General features: G+C 36.9%; 1 protein-coding gene across 1 annotated transcript in view; it reads right to left on the reverse strand.

The window, feature by feature from the left end:
• myo3b (myosin IIIB) overlaps positions 1 to 19,547 on the reverse strand; it is a 213,832-nt gene that overhangs the window by 21,117 nt on the left and 173,168 nt on the right. The window contains exons 23-25 of the mRNA XM_051708096.1: positions 16,916 to 17,016; positions 16,375 to 16,421; positions 10,637 to 10,817 (exon numbers count right to left, since the gene is read on the reverse strand). Coding sequence (XP_051564056.1) covers positions 10,670 to 10,817; positions 16,375 to 16,421; positions 16,916 to 17,016 — 296 coding nt within the window. The 3' untranslated portion in view covers positions 10,637 to 10,669. The remainder of the gene's footprint in view (positions 1 to 10,636; positions 10,818 to 16,374; positions 16,422 to 16,915; positions 17,017 to 19,547) is intronic.

The raw sequence follows: 19,547 nt of genomic DNA on the forward strand, positions 1-19,547 counted from the left end.
CATGGGTATAAAGGTGAAACGTGTCAGATCTGAGAGTCTGTCACAGTTAAGAATGCAGAAAGAGGGAGAGAGGGAAAGAGCAGAAATAAAGTAGTCTGTGAGTAATCTGTTCATGCTGGAGTGATGTATTACTGTATCTGATGGGGGTTACATTTGAGATGGACTGAAATATGTTTCTCTGAAGAGCTGCTTGACTTTAGCTGTGCTTATTGATCTTTGTGACAGTACAGAGAATGACAGTTTTCAGGAAGATCACATTGACACTGTCAGAATGTATTACGATTTACCAATTGACATCAGATATGTATACTGTAATTCCGATTCATAAAACGGATAGTTCTGGTTCTAAAATCTGATCGGATGAGCCATGTACAAAGCTGTTGCATGGGCTTGCTGATTTTATAACTTTATAAAACGGATACTAGATAACAAATATTAAGGAATATGAAGGAACCATTATTTTATTATGTAAATTGATGAAGTGACATCCTTCTGCTAGATTATATAGTCCCTGACATGTAAACTTAATAGGTTGATAGTTGGTCTCTATGGGAGCTGTGATAAACACAGTAGCTAGAGGTAAACCATTTTAACTGAATTCTGTATTAGTATGCAATACAGTTGCTAAAACCATTAAAACAGTTACATTGTTTGGTACCTGCAGTCACCTTTAGTCTCAGTTGCCATTCACTTTCATTGTATGGAGGAAAAAAAAAAGATGCAATGAAATTTAATGGTAACTCAGGATAACATTCTGCCTATTGTCTCCTTTTGTGTTCTATGGAGGAAAGAAATTCATGAACTAACCAAGGGCGAATTAACCCTTTCTTGACCAACAAGACCCTCTAAAGACACCATGAAATGGCTATTTCTTTCATGTGTTGACAGATTTCCTATCGAGACAGGAAGTTGGAGTTGGACATATCGAAGGGCTTGGGGAAAAAAGTCAACCTCATTTAGTTTACATTACGGACCTGAAAAAGCATCATTTTCTCCTTGTTATTGTGAGTCGAAGGCAAGTAGTTTTTATAATTTACGGGGAGGGACTATATCATTCTAAATAGCATTTTTATGACAAAAATTTCAATTTTTGATGCATTTTTCTGCTAAAAAATGTATATTGTCAACTTTTACAGTATACATTGCATATGTGGGCGCTTCTTGAACTTCGGAAATGTTATGTCCCCGGGGAGGATTTTAATTAAAACAAACAGATTTCAACTTAGTTTTTTTTTTTGCTATATGAAGGTCAGATAAAAACTGACTTTTGGAAACTTTTTACCAGGCCTTCATCATTTATTTTTGATACTTTTCAAATGCCTTTTATGTAGAGATGACAAAATGAATGCATTAACGCATGCGATTAATATAAAAGGTTTAACGCGTTAAATATTCTTAATCACGATTAACGCATTTACAGTTAATATATGTAATGCGTCCACATGGAGTCATTACAGTGACACACACACACAGCAGCGCCAGAGCCTTTCTACCAAGAAGAGCCTACAAGCTTAACATAAAATAGCATAAAGTAGTGGTCCTATTGACATTCTATGGCGGTACTGTCGTAACACGCTAGTTGACTGTTACGCTCTCTCCTATGATAGAGCCACAGAGGTTGTTATCTCGGTAAATAAAAGAATCTCTGACAGCACTTCCCTGTCAGTGATAAAATGATGGAGAAAGGAGCTCTTAGCGCTATTTGATGTTCAAAACAAGCCCAGATGGGACCTATAATAGAAATCAAGTACTTTTCAGCTTATGTAAGGCACATTTTAATTACCACAGAAGCACAACAAATCTTAACTATCGCCAAAACGCAGAATGAGATGTTTTTGTCTGCAAGCGACTTTGGGAAATGATTAATGTTACTTGAATTGGTGATATTTTAGTGCATTTCAATCATTATTCTGTGGAAGACTTTGTTTGAAAAATGTTAATAAAGCATTATATTGTTACATATGGTTTTGTTTACTTTCCTAAGATGGAAATAAATGCATTTTGACAAGAAAATAAGTACATATGGTGTCAAATTTTAGCACTTTAAAAATTGGTGATTAATCGCGATTAACTGCAAAACATTATGCGATTAATCATGATAAATCTTTTACATTGAATAATAGCACTATTTTTATGTTAAGATTTTACTGTTTTAGCCTTATCCGCGGTTTATCTAATGATCTAATGGCAACCTGAGAGTGTGCGGCTTCAAGAGAGCAAACTGTGTAGTACTTCATTTGTTTGTTTAATTCTTTATATATTTACTCATTTATTTATGTATTCATTTTTACATATCACTTTTCTTTTTATATTGTTTCTTGCTCTTGCAGTACATTATTATTTTTGTTTCATCTTATGTTGTGTACTGTATTGTCTTTACAAGCTAGAGATAAAGAGCTGTCTCCATTTCAAGGTCTTCAATGTCACAAGACTATGTTGTGAAGCAGTAATTTTCCTTTGTATTTGCTTGGTATAATAACACTTGTTGAATTTGTGCTGGGCAAACGAAGTCAGACTGGGCATTGAAAAAGACGCAACTAAGAACTGTCAAGAAACTTTTTCACTTCGTCTCCTGCCTTCTGCTACATTCCCCAGCTGACTCTACTTACTCTTGGGCTGGTAGAAGAGTTAACATAACAAGCTCTTGACAGAACTCTGATATTTAGATATATTATGATGGAGTGAAAGGTCTAGTGGGAGAATTGGTCTAACATTCCTGGCGTTGTCAGTCAGGATGGATGATTTAACATTCATTTGGCAGGATTGATGATCTAACATTCTTGCCATAGTCAGGGCAGGATGAAATGACTGAATCGACTCTGGGGCACAGTCATGAGGAAGAAGGGAAATCCTGCAGGTCTTCCTTTCATCGAGCCGCTGCAACTAGGTGGTGTGAGTTGGTTGTCTGTCATCTACATTTAAAGAATCAAAAGTCATACGGTACCGTGGCGGGGTTTTAAATCAATCAGTTCTAACTTATGTAAGTAGCATGGCTACTAACCATCCATCAGTTGATAGTATTTCTACAGCCAAGAGTGATTCAGAGGTCAAGCTAAATGCATAATTGGGAATTATGCAGAAAGGTGTTCTCTGGAAACCAAGTGACATTAGAAAAGTGTTGGCAAAAATCCAATAAATCAATAAAAATACATAATTTGATAATGGGGCTAAAGGTAAGGAATTTAAAGCTCTACTTGAATTGAAGGGTAAACTAGGTTGCACTGAATGTAAAGATAATGTATATAAAGAAAGGCAAAGTTTAACTGTCTGGATCACTTCAGTCTACTACGACGAACATCGCAGAGGGTGAACCACTGTCAAGACCAACCGTAAGACATACGATACTTCATTGGCCACTGCCTGAACCTCGGACTTTGGATGGACTTCACCAAAATGAACTGCCACAAGCTTCCAGCTGGACTGTGTTGCACCTCACTGACCTCTGCCTGTATCACTTTGGTCAAAGGATTGACTACACTCTCTTTAAATGGAATACATAGACAATCAAATAATTCCAACTAAAGCCTTCCACAGTTTATTCAGGATGGACTTAAAAGATATTTATGCCCCTTTCACACAGAGATCCCGGTATTAATCCTGGGAAAAGTCATTCCTGCAACTGTTCTGGCACTGCAAAATTTGTTCATTCACACTGAAAGAGCTTTCCCGTAATCTGTGCTCACATTCACACATATCCCAGGACAATCGTTAAGACCAAAGTGACATCATGATGTGACGTCTAATGTAAGGCATCTTGAGTTTACTGATAACCGTGTCTTTTCTCTTGAGAAGCCCGCTCTTTCATCATCTTGTAAACAAATAAACTGTGTACGGTAAAACTAAACTGATGGTTAATTTAATCATCTGCATGGATGGCGAGTATCTCCCTGGTCCCTGTATGAGATTTGCCAATGTTATTGATTTTATTCTGGCAGTTAGGCCTACATTTATAAATAGCTCATAAGATAATTTTTGTTTTGTTCGATGTTAATTGTTTATGTGTTATTGGCTGCTGTCAACCAACTGAAATGCATCCCAAGAAAAATAAAGATTGAAAGTGAAAGTAACTGTCAAAAAACAAACAAACAAACAAACAAATGCACGGTATCAAGGTGCATTGCAAAATTATTAATATTAAATTATAGAAAAAAATTATTTAAAAATGCCTTAAGCACTTTTTAATTCACGATAAAATGTATTAGTAATATACACATTGTATGCTAACTGTTGTGCTGCAATTAAGCATTGAGAAGCATCGAGGCAAATGTCATCACTTTAATCATGATTTCTACAAGCTATAAAATAAAAAAAAATTAATAAAAAAAAATTGAAGAAGCTATATTTGGGAGAAAAAAAATCATTATTTGGAACCTAATGTTTTGGAAAAAAGCAAAAATTAATTTTCAGTATCGTTAAGTTCTTGCACTTTTGGGGTTAAGAAAATAAAATTATTGGCCTGTCGTATTGCAAGCACTGTGTAAAAAGCTATATTGAGTAATTACAAAACTGGTAAAAGTGTATCTGGTTGTGTTTCTTATGTTAAAGCGGGCCTATAATTATTTAGCCTATACCTACCGTTGTAAGGGGGCTCAGTGGAAAGGAGGAGGCGAGAACCGGTTTGACAACTTAAATAACAATTTATTAAACAAAAAACACAACCAAAAACACACAACTAAAAACACACAGTACAGCTGCCTGCAATTCTCTCTCTCTCGAACTGTCGTCCCCGGCCGCCTTTATCCCTCGCGCGCCCCATCAGGCTGATTGGGGACCGGGTGTGTCTCATTCCAGCCCGGCCCCGCCCTCCTCGGCTCTACAACCGTATTTTCACTTACATTCATTTTCGCAAAGTCACAATTTACAAACTGGGTAACCATCATTTGGTTAAATACCCAAAGTTTATTTTAATTTTTTTTATTTTCTCCCCTTTTCTCCCCAATTTGGAATGCCCAATTCCCAATGCACTCTAAGGTCTCGTGGTATCGTAGTGACTCGCCTCAATCCGAGTAGTGGAGGACGAATCTCAGTTGCCCCCACGTCTGAGACCGTCAATCCGCGCATCTTAACACGTGGCTTGTTGAGCGTGTTACCGCGGAGACATAGCATGTGTGAAGGCTTCATGCCATCCACCACGGCATCCACGCACAACTCACCACACGCCCCACCGAGAGCGAGAACCACATTATAGCGACCACGAGGAGGTTAACCCATGTGACTCTACCCTTCCTAGCAACCAGGCCAATTTGGTTGCTTAGGAGACCTGGCTGGAGTCACCCTGGATTCTAACTCACGACTCCAGGGATGGTAGTCAGCGTCAATACTCGCTGAGCTACCCAGGCCCACCCAAATTTATTTTTTAACATTTTTAAATACCCAAAGTATTCCTACTGTACATTGCGGACTTATACTATATACTATATGAGGGGGAAATAAAGTTCAAGCTTGGACATTCGGTGTGCTTCACTCTGAAGTCTGAATGAAAAATGAATTTATTTTAATCACGTCAGGTTTATGACAGCCGTATGTTTTTTAAACCGCGGTACACCGTGAAACTGTTCAAACTCTACAGCAGTAGTTCCCAAGCCTGTTCCTGGAGGCCCCCCAACACTACACATTTTGGATATCTCCCTAATCAAACACACCCAATTCAACTCATCAGCTCGTTAGTGGAGACTCCAAGTTCTGAATTGGGTGTATCAGAAAAGGGAGATATACAAAATGTGCAGTGTTGGGGGTCTACAGGAACAGGGTTGGAAACCACTGCTCTACACTATTCTGCACACAAACATTTTCCTTTGAAATAAATACATCAACACTATGACACACACCCTATCGGCTCTGCTTTTGTTCACACAGACATGGCCCGGGATTGATCCCAGCAATGTTACTAGGGTTTGATCCCGGGATAAAATTTTCGGGCATTCTGGCACCGGCTTGTGTTCACACAGAAGGCTCCCCAGCACTGATCCCAACGATATCCCGAGATCAGAACCCAGTGTGAATGAGGTTTTAGTCATTAATCTTACAGTTTATAGCAACATCTACTGAGTTTACTCATTAAAACCATGACTTGTATTACACATAAATAACTAATATTGATATTATATTCATGTTTAGTCAGAGGGGAACTGGCTCCCCCAGGTGAGCCTGGTTTCTCCCAAGGTTATTTTTCTTCATTAACCAACATCTTATGGAGTTTTGTGTTCCTTGTCACAGTCGCCTTTGGCTTGCTAACCGGGGGCCTAAAAACAAATAGGTCTCTATTTCTGTTACCACGCTAAGCATTGTGCAATGACCGTACGTTACGTCTTATCCAATTTTTGTGAGAGCGCTAATTCTAAGCGCAATTTCTGTGCCAGCACAAAGTGCAAGTGGGTGGGAGTGTTTGTGTTATCTCTGGGTGTGTGGATGCAATCTGTGGGTGTATTGTATGTTAATGAAGTGGCGCAAAGCACAGCTTTCTATATTCCTGAGAAATAGGTCACTGTGCTAAGACGTTTGAGAAGCACGTCTTATCTCAGCACAAAGTCTAAACTCAGTTCCTGCATTTGCAGTTTAGAGATTCCACCAGCAGTTGGTAATTTCCAAACTCTGAAAGTACAGAACATCAAATAATGTCCCTGAAAATCACTGTTGTAGATGTTTTATGAAACAAAAATGTTTGGGATTTGAACTTTCTAGAGGTCATGGTTTATTTTATTTTTTTATTACAGTACTATTATTATTATATTTAGGCTATTTTTACAACTTTGTTGTAAAATTTTTCCACCTGTATTTTTCCACCTGTTGTCAAAGTGATTTTTAAGTCACTGCAAGGAAGAAGTTGGAGTTAAATTTGATTTGATTTTCGTTTCGTTTAAAGTGTAATTTGAATTTAGAAATATTCTTTGGTTTAATTTTTTCATGTTTCAACAAATGCATAGTTTTTCAAAAACAAAATTGACCAGTAGAAGTGAAGTGTGTACAAAAATCCCTCTATCCACAGCCTAACCTGGAAGTCCGATACAATCACTGTTAATTCTAGCCATGATTTGTGTCAGTAGATGAAAATGATTATTAAAAGGAGTATGTCATTGTCATAGAAATATGCCTGACATTCAACAAGGTAAAGATAATGCACAAAAAACTTAAGTTCATATTTCAATTCTTCTAATTCATTGCATACAGCCCATTTATACTACCAAATTTGATGAATGTGCTTTCATTGTTTATATCGCTACTGCTTGACAGGAAATGGACTATGGGTATATACAGTAATAGGATGCAGACGGTTTGAGAGAAGAACCTCAGAATTAAATTGCACTTGACCCAGCCCATTAGCGCATTGCAGCATGCAAACCCACTTGTGCCTAGGCTTAGCGCATGCTTGCTCGAAAATACCAAAACTTTGTGGCCATGCCCATTGGTTTTGTGTGTATGACTTAAAACATAGTGCTGTGCTTAGAGCTAGCTCTCTTAAAATAGGGCCCAGAATTTATTAAGGCACTATTATGGCATCATTTTTATATCACCAGAACTTGAATTTGAAAAAGCCTCCGAATTCATGATCTTCAAAAAAGACTGGGTGTAATTTGATGTTATCTAAAAATGTTGCTGTTAATTTTTAATATCTGAAAATATTTTGTGTGAATTCACCTCAAAAAAATTCAGGTTGTGAAATTCAAGTTGTTATTATTCAAGTGGTGGATTTCAGGTCATGAAATTCAGGTCTCAATAGTCAGGTTGTTGAATACGGGTTGAAAAATTCAGGTGGCAAAATTCGAGGATGAAATCTGGGAATGCAAGGAAGAGCAAACGAGCGTTGATGTAATCCATCTCTCTCTTGGACAATCACAAAGCGATATAAAAATGATGCCATACACTATCTACTATAACGTTATTCAATTAAATAACACAACGAGGACTTTTTCTGTTAGAGCATGATTTTAAGTAAAGCTGCTTTGAAACAATGTGTGTTGTCAATATTAATATTAACTTAATATTAAAATCACTGTCTACTGTCCTTTTTTACTATAAATCTCCACTTTCACTTTCACTTGAATATTCTTTTTCCCCTTTTTTAGCGATTTGCATTATTTGTGCATAATGCCACCTACTGAGCATGGAGGAGAAATTACAGGAAAAAAAAGGACAAAAATATTGATCTGTTTCTCACCTACACCTATCATATCACTTCTGAAGATATTGATTTAACCACTGGAGTTGTATGGATTACTTTTATGCTGCCTTTATGTGCTTTTTGGATCTTCAAAGTTCTGCCCACCATTCACTTACATTGTAGGGTCCTACAGAGCTGAAATATTCTTCTAAAAATCTTAATTTGTGTTCAGCAGAAGAAAGAAAGTCAAACACATCTGGGATGGCATGAGGATGAGTAAATGATGAGAGAATTTTCATTTTTGGGTGAACAATCCCTTTAATGTGAGATTCTAAAACCCTCACCCTCCTCTCACTCTCTTAGTCTCAATCTCAGTTTGCTCAGTTTCTGCTTGAAACACAAGAGCTGCTTGAGAGGAGACACAGGTAAACTAAACACATGAGAAACCATCATCCATCCCTCAAGTCCTGAGAGAGAGAGAGTAGTTATGGTCAGATACATGTTTTTGAGGGATTTTTACAGAAGTTTCAATGACATCTGAGAACCTGTTCATTTCAAGAGATTTAGAGATTGTCTTGGGACTGACTATCTACAGTTTTTAGATTGATTAAATAACAATGGTTATGGACTTTTAGTAGCTACGCAAAATTTGTTCCCTTATCAGGCCACACAGATACACAGTGTAGGAGTGTATGACACTTAGGTGTCTCTCAAATATGTTCACACTTTGCTATATAGAATATTGAGGGGGATCAGAAAACATACTGAAAGTAGTTACTAATCGCATGACATGTGCAAAATGCAATTTGGCACCCCTTTATTCTTTTAGTTGCTAAATGAATAACTGCACCCTCTGGGCTGTTTTATGAATCATTCTCATGGCTGTTCTCTGAATAGCTCTGTGAATAGTTTTGGGAATTGCTTCGTGAATTGCAATGTGATTTCATTACTCTTCCTAAAAGTAATGATTTCTAGGATGTTTTTGTCATTGTTGACTAGTTTTCAAAGTAGGTTGAAAACGCCACTTGAAACACAGTTAAGAAAATAGCTGAGAAATAGACTAGTAAGACATTGATACATTATTGCAAAATTACTGGTTTGAGACACCAGTCCCACATGGGGAATGCAACACAATATTGATTCTGACAAGAGCACACTTTTTTTACTGGTCAGGTAGGTCAAGAAGTCTGTAAACTTCTGAGGCATCAGTGGTATTTCTATTTTCTAGGACAGGATGGGTGTGGTAGAAAGGGTTAATCATGCTTTTTAAACATGATAGGTGAAAAATGGATTAGCATTGGTAGATGCTCTTACATTAGTTGCATTAACATCAATTCATCTAATAAAGTTCTGGGCTGAGTTCCTTTGAGGTTATTACAGGTCCACCAATGTTGTTACGGGATTTTGTTTTGATGCGTTGCATGGTTTTGACTATGGCTGTTCATAGGGTTTAAAAATGAGTTAAGGATGCAAGGATAGTCACCCTAGAGGATGACTGTAGGATGAAGTCATGGGGAAGAACCTTGTCTTTTAGTGACTTGGGGGTCCAACCTCATGATGGAATGGCGGATGGGCTAAGGGAAGATAAGCTTACACCAGACTACACTTTAGTCGTCAGAAGAAGAAGAGTAGAAAAAAAGAGGGAAAGATGTTCTCAATTATATTTTTGATCTTTTTTTTATGATAGTCAAAAGGATGTGAAACTCAATTTGTTTTTCCAAAAGAGCAGAGACTCTCCTGTTTTTATCTTTTATTTTTGTTTTCGTCGGTTGACAATGTCCTTCAGAAATTTTGCCAGATCATATAAAGGACACCACTGGCAGACCGAAAAATGAAATGTTCTCAGATTTTAGATCATTTGTCTGAAAGAGAAGACTATTAAGACTTTGTAAACTCTAGTTGCATGAATGAGTCACATTAATGGAGACATTCTGTGCTACAATAGTAACAACTGGATGTTTTAAATTGACAAGATGGGTTTTTAAATAAATTTTAAGATTCATGGGTGAAAGAAAACCAAGATAAACTCTAATTAATTTTAAGTAAGATTTGTTTGGTCTAATCAACATACAGGAGTGTTATCACATAAGTCACAAAAATATACAATAATGGATGGTTTTTAATTATCGCACTGAAGGACATGAACAAAAATGATGAGGTTTGTGTTACCAACTACTAATTCAGATATAGTTCTTCATCAAGAGTAGTATGCCTTTCCTTGTCTTTTCTGACTTTTTTTATGGTTTATAATCATGCAATAACACAATGAAATAATGATTGATGACTGTGTGTTGTCAAAAAATCAGAGACCCTCCCCTTGAAATCCAAACACAAGTGGTCAAAGGAGTCATGTTAAGCAACCAGGTGTAAACAGACATGTGTCTCACCTGACCACATGTGATCAGATCACCCGAGACACATTTAAATACCAGGTGTAAACGGGGTCACAGTTATACTGCTGCTGATCTTTCTGGCTGGTCAGTAGCATGTGTGTTTAATTGTGTAGATGCAGTGGTCTGCTGTCTGTGCGGTTCTCACCAGCTGGAGTCAGAGTTGTGGGCAGAGCACAGCTCATCTGGATGAGATGGTGGGAGGGACAATGGGCGGGACGGATGGAGGGCTTGGGGAGGTGCTTGATAATACTTCCTCCTCAGAGATGGACTCTACTGTGGACAGTAATTGATAATATTCATCCTCGCTATCCAGCAGTTTGATTTGCCTGGAAAATGAGAGATGTTTGACAAAACAAAATATAAGAGTGACAAGAAGACCATTGCATTGTAAAAAAGTTGCACCAATTAAAGTCTTAAGCTCTTTGAGGTAACAACTGCACAGTTTCAGGTTTTGGGGTAATTAGGCGCATAACATGTCCATTGACCTGTTTGTTTTTTGTTTTGTTTTTAATGATGCATATCAAGATTTTAGGTGACAATGTACAGGTGCATCTCAATAAATTAGAATGTCGTGGAAAAGTTCATTTATTTCAGTAATTCAACTCAAATTGTGAAACTCGTGTATTAAATAAATTCAGTGCACACAGACTGAAGTAGTTTAAGTCTTTGGTTCTTTTAATTGTGATGATTTTGGCTCACATTTAACAAAAACCCACCAATTCACTATCTCAAAAAATTAGAATACATCATAAGACCAATAAAAAAAACATTTTTAGTGAATTGTTGGCCTTCTGGAAAGTATGTTCATTTACTGTATATGTACTCAATACTTGGTAGGGGCTCCTTTTGCTTTAATTACTGCCTCAATTTGGCATGGCATGGAGGTGATCAGTTTGTGGCACTGCTGAGGTGGTATGGAAGCCCAGGTTTCTTTGACAGTGGCCTTCAGCTCATCTGCATTTTTTGGTCTCTTGTTTCTCATTTTCCTCTTGACAATACCCCATAGATTCTCTATGGGGTTCAGGTCTGGTGAGTTTGCTGGCCAGTCAAGCATACCAACACCATGGTCATTTAACCAACTTTTGGTGCTTTTGGCAGTGTGGGCAGGTGCCAAATCCTGCTGGAAAATGAAATCAGCATCTTTAAAAAGCTGGTCAGCAGAAGGAAGCATGAAGTGCTCCAACATTTCTTGGTAAATGGGTGCAGTGACTTTGGTTTTCAAAAAACACAATGGACCAACACCAGCAGATGACATTGCACCCCAAATCATCACAGACTGTGGAAACTTAACACTGGACTTCAAGCAACTTGGGCTATGAGCTTCTTCACCCCTCCTCCAGACTCTAGGACCTTGGTTTCCAAATGAAATACAAAACTTGCTCTCATCTGAAAAGAGGACTTTGGACCACTGGGCAACAGTCCAGTTCTTCTTCTCCTTAGCCCAGGTAAGACGCCTCTGACGTTGTCTGTGGTTCAGGAGTGGCTTAACAAGAGGAATACGACAACTGTAGCCAAATTCCTTGACACGTCTGTGTGTGGTGGCTCTTGATGCCTTGACCCCAGCCTCAGTCCATTCCTTGTGAAGTTCACCCAAATTCTTGAATCGATTTTGCTTGACAATCCTCATAAGGCTGCGGTTCTCTCGGTTGGTTGTGCATCTTTTTCTTCCACACTTTTTCCTTCCACTCAACTTTCTGTTAACATGCTTGGATACAGCACTCTGTGAACAGCCAGCTTCTTTGGCAATGAATGTTTGTGGCTTACCCTCCTTGTGAACGGTGTCAATGATTGTCTTCTGGACAACTGTCAGATCAGCAGTCTTCCCCATGATTGTGTAGCCTAGTGAACCAAACTGAGAGACCATTTTGAAGGCTCAGGAAACCTTTGCAGGTGTTTTGAGTTGATTAGCTGATTGGCATGTCACCATATTCTAATTTTTTGAGATAGTGAATTGGTGGGTTTTTGTTAAATGTGAGCCAAAATCATCACAATTAAAAGAACCAAAGACTTAAACTACTTCAGTCTGTGTGCACTGAATTTATTTAATACACAAGTTTCACAGTTTGAGTTGAATTACTGAAATAAATGAACTTTTCCACGACATTCTAATTTATTGAGATGCACCTGTATAAGGGAAAGTGTATATACGAAATCCAGCATTAGGTCAACATATCTCTACACATTTTTCTCAATTTGTACCTTTCTGCCATCACTGGAATATTTTAAATATTCCTGTACAAATATTTAATGTAGTCTTTCAATTAATATGAGGTTAAAAAGTTGCATGCATTTTATATTAATAAAGTAATTAGCAAAATATTGTTTAAAATAGTTGTACCCTTTAAGCTATGAAGGTGTTTTTAAAGATTTCCTGTTTCAGTGGCATAACCAAAATTAAAGGCTTATAACTAAAAAAAAAAAAAAAAAAAAGGAGGGTCAAGTGTTTGGTATCATTATAAAGAAAACTTTTCAAATTGTTTTAATGACATAGATTATGATAAATTCTGAGACTCTCAGCCTAAGAAACTGCAGAAAAATCTAAAAAATAAAATAAATAAAAAATTGAGCCAAAAATGTATTTTTTTCCCCTTATTTTTCTGATTTGACATTTTATATCTCTGGGTGTATATATCATAAACTAAAAGAAAAACTGCTTTTGTTTTATGTTCTGTTTATTTTTCGTGAAGTTATAAATGAAAATGCAGCGTTTAAGCAACATAATTGTCAAAGACATATACTTGGCTATTCCTCACTATATTTTTGTCTGAGTAAAAAAACCAAAAAAAACAGGCTGGCTGTATTCTACTTTTTGAGAGCTTTCCAACAACATATACACTTTATAATAATGACACGGTATAAAGTATTTGTAAAGCATTAGTTTATAGTTAATTGATCATTTATAAATTATTGTTCCTACATAATTAATACATTAATAAGCTACATATAAATAGTATGTTATTTGTTTCTATTCACTTTAGCAAATTATTTATTATTGTTTAATAAGTTCATATATAGGCAATTGGTTAATGTTTTTTTATCCTTAGTAAACAACTTGTTAATCATACCTAACTGATGTATTTTAGTTGATGCAAACCAGTGGTAAAGAAGTGTTTATGAGAACATTAATAAAGCATAAATTCATAGTTAATAAAGATATTAAATATGTAATGAATTGGATACACATTAATGTGTTTATTAATGTTTTAGGAACACTTATATTAATTTTAATTAATTAATATTAATATTAAATCGATTGATGCTTAATAAAGGACGCAATAAAAGCACTTACTAACGGCTAGCTAAGCATTTTGCATGACCTAATCTAAAGTGAGAACTATATATGCCTAATTAAACATTTATTAACATGGTTCAATAGAAAGTATGGCCAACTGGCCCAGGGCCAGTGTGAGAGTTTCACCCTTTTGGGCCAGTACTGCATTGTCACTAAATCTTCAGGTGATCTTGTAAATGTGTTGTACATGTGTCTTAGTCTGATTATTAAACCACAGCAGCCTGTGATTTCATTTAAGAAATATCCAGTTCTCTTGTGTTGCACGCTTCAAAGTGATGTCTGAAGGTATTGACCTGCTAAAGACATCATATTATTACTTTTGTAATCTGTGTATTAGATTACAGAAAGAGAAACGCTCAATATGAAGTGTGCAGCACATTCCATAGGATGGAAAATCCTTAAATGGCGTTTGAGCAATTAGAGGATCTCTTTTAATAAACTGTAGATTTTCCTCTCTCACTATTATTCCTGTACTTTTGTGTTGTATTATTATTATTATTATTATTATTATTATTATCATCACTTTTTTAAGCTTTAGTGTCTGTTTTGAGCCTTTGTAATTGAGATGCTGTAGAGATGGTTATTTCAGGGCCAAGTTTTCAGAGTAATTGATCATTAATGAATGTTTAACCCCTTAACTGGCACCCTCCTTTTTAGCATTTACAAGAAAATGACATACTCAAATTTAAATGCCTGTAATTCTTGAATGCTTGGGACTACAGTCCTGATTTTGGTCTCTTTTTAAAGAAGATTATTTAAGTTAATAAAAAAAAAAGTTATAGAAATTTTGGTTTATTGCAATGGAAATGCAATGCACTAACCTTTTATTTCCTTAATAAAAAATATATTAAAAATATATGTGGCAAACAAAGAAATTATAGAAAGTTAAATCCATATGTCAAACCAAGTTGTGTCCCAAATTTGAAGTAAAGCATAAACAGTTTTCACTTTAGATTAGGTCATGCAAAATGCTTAGTTTTATATATTAATTAATAATTGCTTTAATAGTAAGTGTTACTAAAACAGTAACAAATACATTAATTAAATTTAAATGTGAATCCAATTAATCACATATATAATTTCTTTATTTACTATGAATTCATGCCTTGTTCATGTTAAAAAAAATCATTATCAAACTGCCTATAAATGAACTTATTAAACAATAATAAATCATTTGCTACAGTGACTATAAACAAATATCAAACTATTTGTGTGGCTTATTAATGTAAGAACAATAGTTTATAAATGATCAATTGACTATAAACTAATGCTTTACAAATACTTTATACCATGTAGTTATTATAAAGTGTTACCAACACATGGCTATTTGATGAGTTTGATGTTTTTACTGATTACAATAATGTACAGTGCAATTTTTTTTTTATTTAATTTAATTTTTTTTATAAATTATCAAAATGGAACACTTCTGATTTGTCTGAAAATTTCAAAGCACTTGTTCAGTTTTGGTCATGATTCCTGCATGCATTGTAAAGTGGAGCTTCTAAGCTTTCAGACGATACCTATTTTGTGTTGGTCAATACTGTAGTTATTAATATTTTGACAATTTCTTTTTCTCGTGGGCCCATCCGAGCTTAAAGGGTTAAGATGGTGTACATCATGTCAAACCATAGGATATGTGAACTTTCCAAAATTATTTAATGTCACCTACCCTTTAACAGTGTTGAAGGAATACTCAATCGACAGCATTTGTGGCATAATGTTGATAAGCAAAAAAATATTTTGACTTTTTCTTTAAAAAAATCAATAATCGAGGTTACATTGAGGCACTTACAATGGAGGTGAATGTGGTCAATTTTGGAGGGTTTAAAAGGCAGAAATGTAAAGTTTATAAATTCATAAAAGGACTTACATTAATTGTTTGTTAAAACTTATGTATTATTTGAGCTGTAAAGTTGTTTAAATCATCTTCTTTACGGTCGTTTACGTCATTACATCATCATGGCAACAAAGTTGTAAAATTGGATATAACTTATACAGAAAAGGTTAGTAAGCAATGTTATCACACTAAAATCATGTTAACAGACATATTGTTTGCTATACTTTTGAAACAGTGAGTATTTTAACATTTAGGGATTGGCCCGATTCACTGTAACCCAGATTTTTGCTTTTTTTTTTTTTTAAGAAAAGGAGGGACAAGGCGAAATAAATATTTATGTAATCAACATTATGTCACAAATGCTGTCGATTCAGCTTAAATTGTATTAAAACCGGAATATTCTTTTAACAAAGGAAACAAATAACCTAAGTGGTTAAAATGACAAACTAAGTGCAAGAAAGTCCTCTTATTTTCCACAGGGGTTAAAAAAAAATAATAAATAAAATGCTATAATCAGTTAATCCTTTCATCATGAGTGTTGATATCAAGCCTGGTTGGGGTTTTAGAGGAACCAGGCTTAACTTCACACAGTGTGAGGTCACATATCTTATAATTAATATGTGCATTTTTATTCTATGTCTTCTCTCCTCCCAAAAATAATAGAAAAAAAAGCTTTTTAAATTTCCATTTGGAGCAAAGTTCTGCTCCCCTCTTGAGCTGTGTTTAGACACAGATTATGAAAGCTGTTATTTACCCCAATTTTCTGGGTTTCCTCTTGCTCCCCTGATAATCCAGACTTCTCTGCAGAGAGGACACAGAGAGAGCACACAGACACACTCACACACACACACACACACACACACACACACATGCATACAAACAAATGCAAACAAACACACACCAAGTTAGAAAAGCTTCAGAAAAGACAAGTGCGAACAAACATGCATGAGAGAATCATTAATTTTTCATTCAAAGTGATTTTGTGTTGAATGTGTGCAGATGCTGATAATATCAGAAGTCACAGCATAATTTTTCTTGATCAAAGCGTGAGGGGCTGCGGCTGATGAGGCAGGCATCTTGCTTGGCTTTGATAAACCACATCAATTATTCACAGTGAAGGGAGACATCCTCACATGAAAGCAACAGATAAAGCGCCAAAGCACATGGTGGAGACAACAGAGCGGTGGAGCGGAGAGGGGGTGGGGGCTTGGGGACTCTGGCACAGGTAGCTTTAATTGTATTATCATCTGGAAACAAAGTTAGACAAAGGCTTCCGTGGAAGGCTTTGAACTCACGTTAAGATGATTGTAATAAAGACTGTCTTCCGGGCTGTTGAGGAGCTTGGGCTGCTGTCCTCTTCGCCGAGGGGAACGGTGATGTTGCTTCACCAGCGGACCTGTGGGACACACACACACACTTGGATCAGTGACATGTCTCCCATTGTCACCCTGCAGGAATTGTATAAGCAGAGAAGAGCAAATAAAGCTGACAACTGCAACATATATACATGACAGATAAGCTGCATCCGAATTCACAAACTGTCAAGAACGTACTTCTTGGCCATTAATAATGTATGTACTTTATGTAATAGTATAAATATATTCCCAGACCTACTTCTTTTGGGAACGTGGGCACTGTGCCATGTTCCGAATGCATGACATTGTAACAATGACTTGATAATAATTTACCCTGGTTTTGTTAAACAAGTACAATTTAACCACAAGGAACAACTTTCTTGGTATATGTAGCAGGGTCATTCCTATATTTCGATACCTTTTATGTCCCCAGTACAAGTTTAACCGATAACTATTTTAATAGGCTTGTTAAAAAGACTGTTTGCTGTATAATGTTACACACTGTTGTAGTCCTAAAAGTAACATTTTTAATAATTGAAATAATTTCAATTTATTGCACTAGTGTCATTTCCTCATGTCCCCAAATCTGCACAATACACATCTTTGATAAATATAAATGCTAAATCATTGGATGTCTTTTTTTTTTCCATATGATGAAGTGTTTAGTATTACATTCTCTCACTAACGGGTCTTCATTTGTGGTGAATTTGACATTTTTAAAGTGATTGTGGAGGTTTTTTGTGTGTGGACATCTGAATGTTTAAGTCATTGGTGTACAGTTGTAGGCAAGCAAACAGGAGCAAGACAAAGACGAGATCAGAATCAGAATCAGCTTTATTGCCAAGTATGCTTACACATACAAGGAATTTGTCTTGGTGACAGGAGCTTCCAGTGTACAACAATACAAAAACAATACAAAAACAGCAGCAAGACATAGATAATAATAAAAAATAAAAAATAATTATACACATACGAACATACACACACAGACACACACATACATACATACACACATACACATAGGTAGTGCAAATCTAATACAAATCTGTTTTGTACAGTGCAAATGCTGAAGCATCGGCCAGAAGGCAACAGTTCAAAAAGGTAATGGGCAGGGTGAGTGGGGTCAGGAGTGATTTTTCCAGCCTTTTTCCTCACTCTGGAAGTGTATAGTTCTTGAAGGGGGGGCAGGGGGCAACCAATAATCCTCTCAGCTGATGTCTGATATCATAGCTGAACCAAACCAGACAGTTATTGAAGTGCAGAGGACAGACTCAATGACTGCTGAGTAGAATTGTATCAGCAGCGCCTGTGGCAGGTTGAACTTCCTCAACTGGCGAAGGAAGTACAACCTCTGCTGGGCCTTTTTCACAGTGGAGTCAATGTGTGTTTCCCACTTCAGGTCCTGTGAGATGGTATTGCCCAGGAACCTTAATGTCTCCACTTCTGCCACAGTCCAGTTTAGAATGGTGAGGGGGTCAGTGTTGGGGTGTTCCTCCTAAAGTCCACAATCATCTCCACCGTTTTGAGTGTGTTCAGCTCAAGGTTGTTTTGACTGCACCAAACAGCCAGCTGTTTAACCTCCCTTCTGTATGCAGACTCATCGTCATCTCGGATGAGGCTGATGACAGTGGTGTCATCTGCAAACTTCAGGAGCTTGACAGAGGGGTCCTTGGTGATACAGTCATTGGTGTAGAGGGAGAAGAGTAGTGGGGAGAGCAAATCCCTGGGGGGCATCAGTATGATTGCACATGTGCTGGTGGTGAATTTCCCTTGTCTCACTAGCTTCTGCCTGTCCGTCAGAAAGCTGGTAATCCACTGACAGATAGACATGGGAACAGAGAGTTGTGTAATTTATTCTGGAGTATAGCTGGGATGATGGTATTGAAAGCCAAACTGAAGTCCACAAAAAGGATCCTTTCATATGTCCCTGGTCTGTCCAGATGTTGCAGGATATGATGCAATCCCATGTTGACTGCATCATCCACAGACCTGTTTGCTCGATAAGCAAATTGAAGGGGATCTAGAAAGGGTCCAGTGGTGTTCTTCACACCAGTCTCTCAAATGATTTCATGACCACAGACGTCAGGGTGATAGGTCTGTAGTCATTAAGTCCTGTGATTTTTGGTTTCTTTGGGACAGGAATAATGATTGAGCGTTTGAAGCAGCATGGGACTTCACACTGCTCCAGTGATCTATTGAAGATCTGTGTGAAGATGGGGCCAGCTGGTTAGCACAGTATCGAAGACACGCTGGTGAGATGTCATCTGGGCCTGAAGCTTTCCTCGTCTTTTGTTTCCGAAAGACCCGGCTCACATCATCTTCACAGATCTTAAGTGAAATTTGAGTAGCAGGAGGAGGGAGGAGGGGGGTTGCAGGAGGTGTTGGTGTTTGTGTGAAGTGAAGTTCAGAGTGGGTGTGGGGTGTGAGATTGGGTCTTTCAAATCTGCAGAAGAACACATTCAGGTCGTCAGCCAGTTGTTGGTCCACCACAGGGTTGGGGTTAGGAGTCCTGTAATTTGTGAGTTGTTTCATGCCACTCCACACTGATGCAGGGTTGTTAGCTGAAAACTTG

The sequence above is a fragment of the Myxocyprinus asiaticus genome, chromosome 10 (genome assembly GCF_019703515.2).
Source record: "Myxocyprinus asiaticus isolate MX2 ecotype Aquarium Trade chromosome 10, UBuf_Myxa_2, whole genome shotgun sequence".
Lineage (NCBI taxonomy): Eukaryota > Metazoa > Chordata > Actinopteri > Cypriniformes > Catostomidae > Myxocyprinus > Myxocyprinus asiaticus.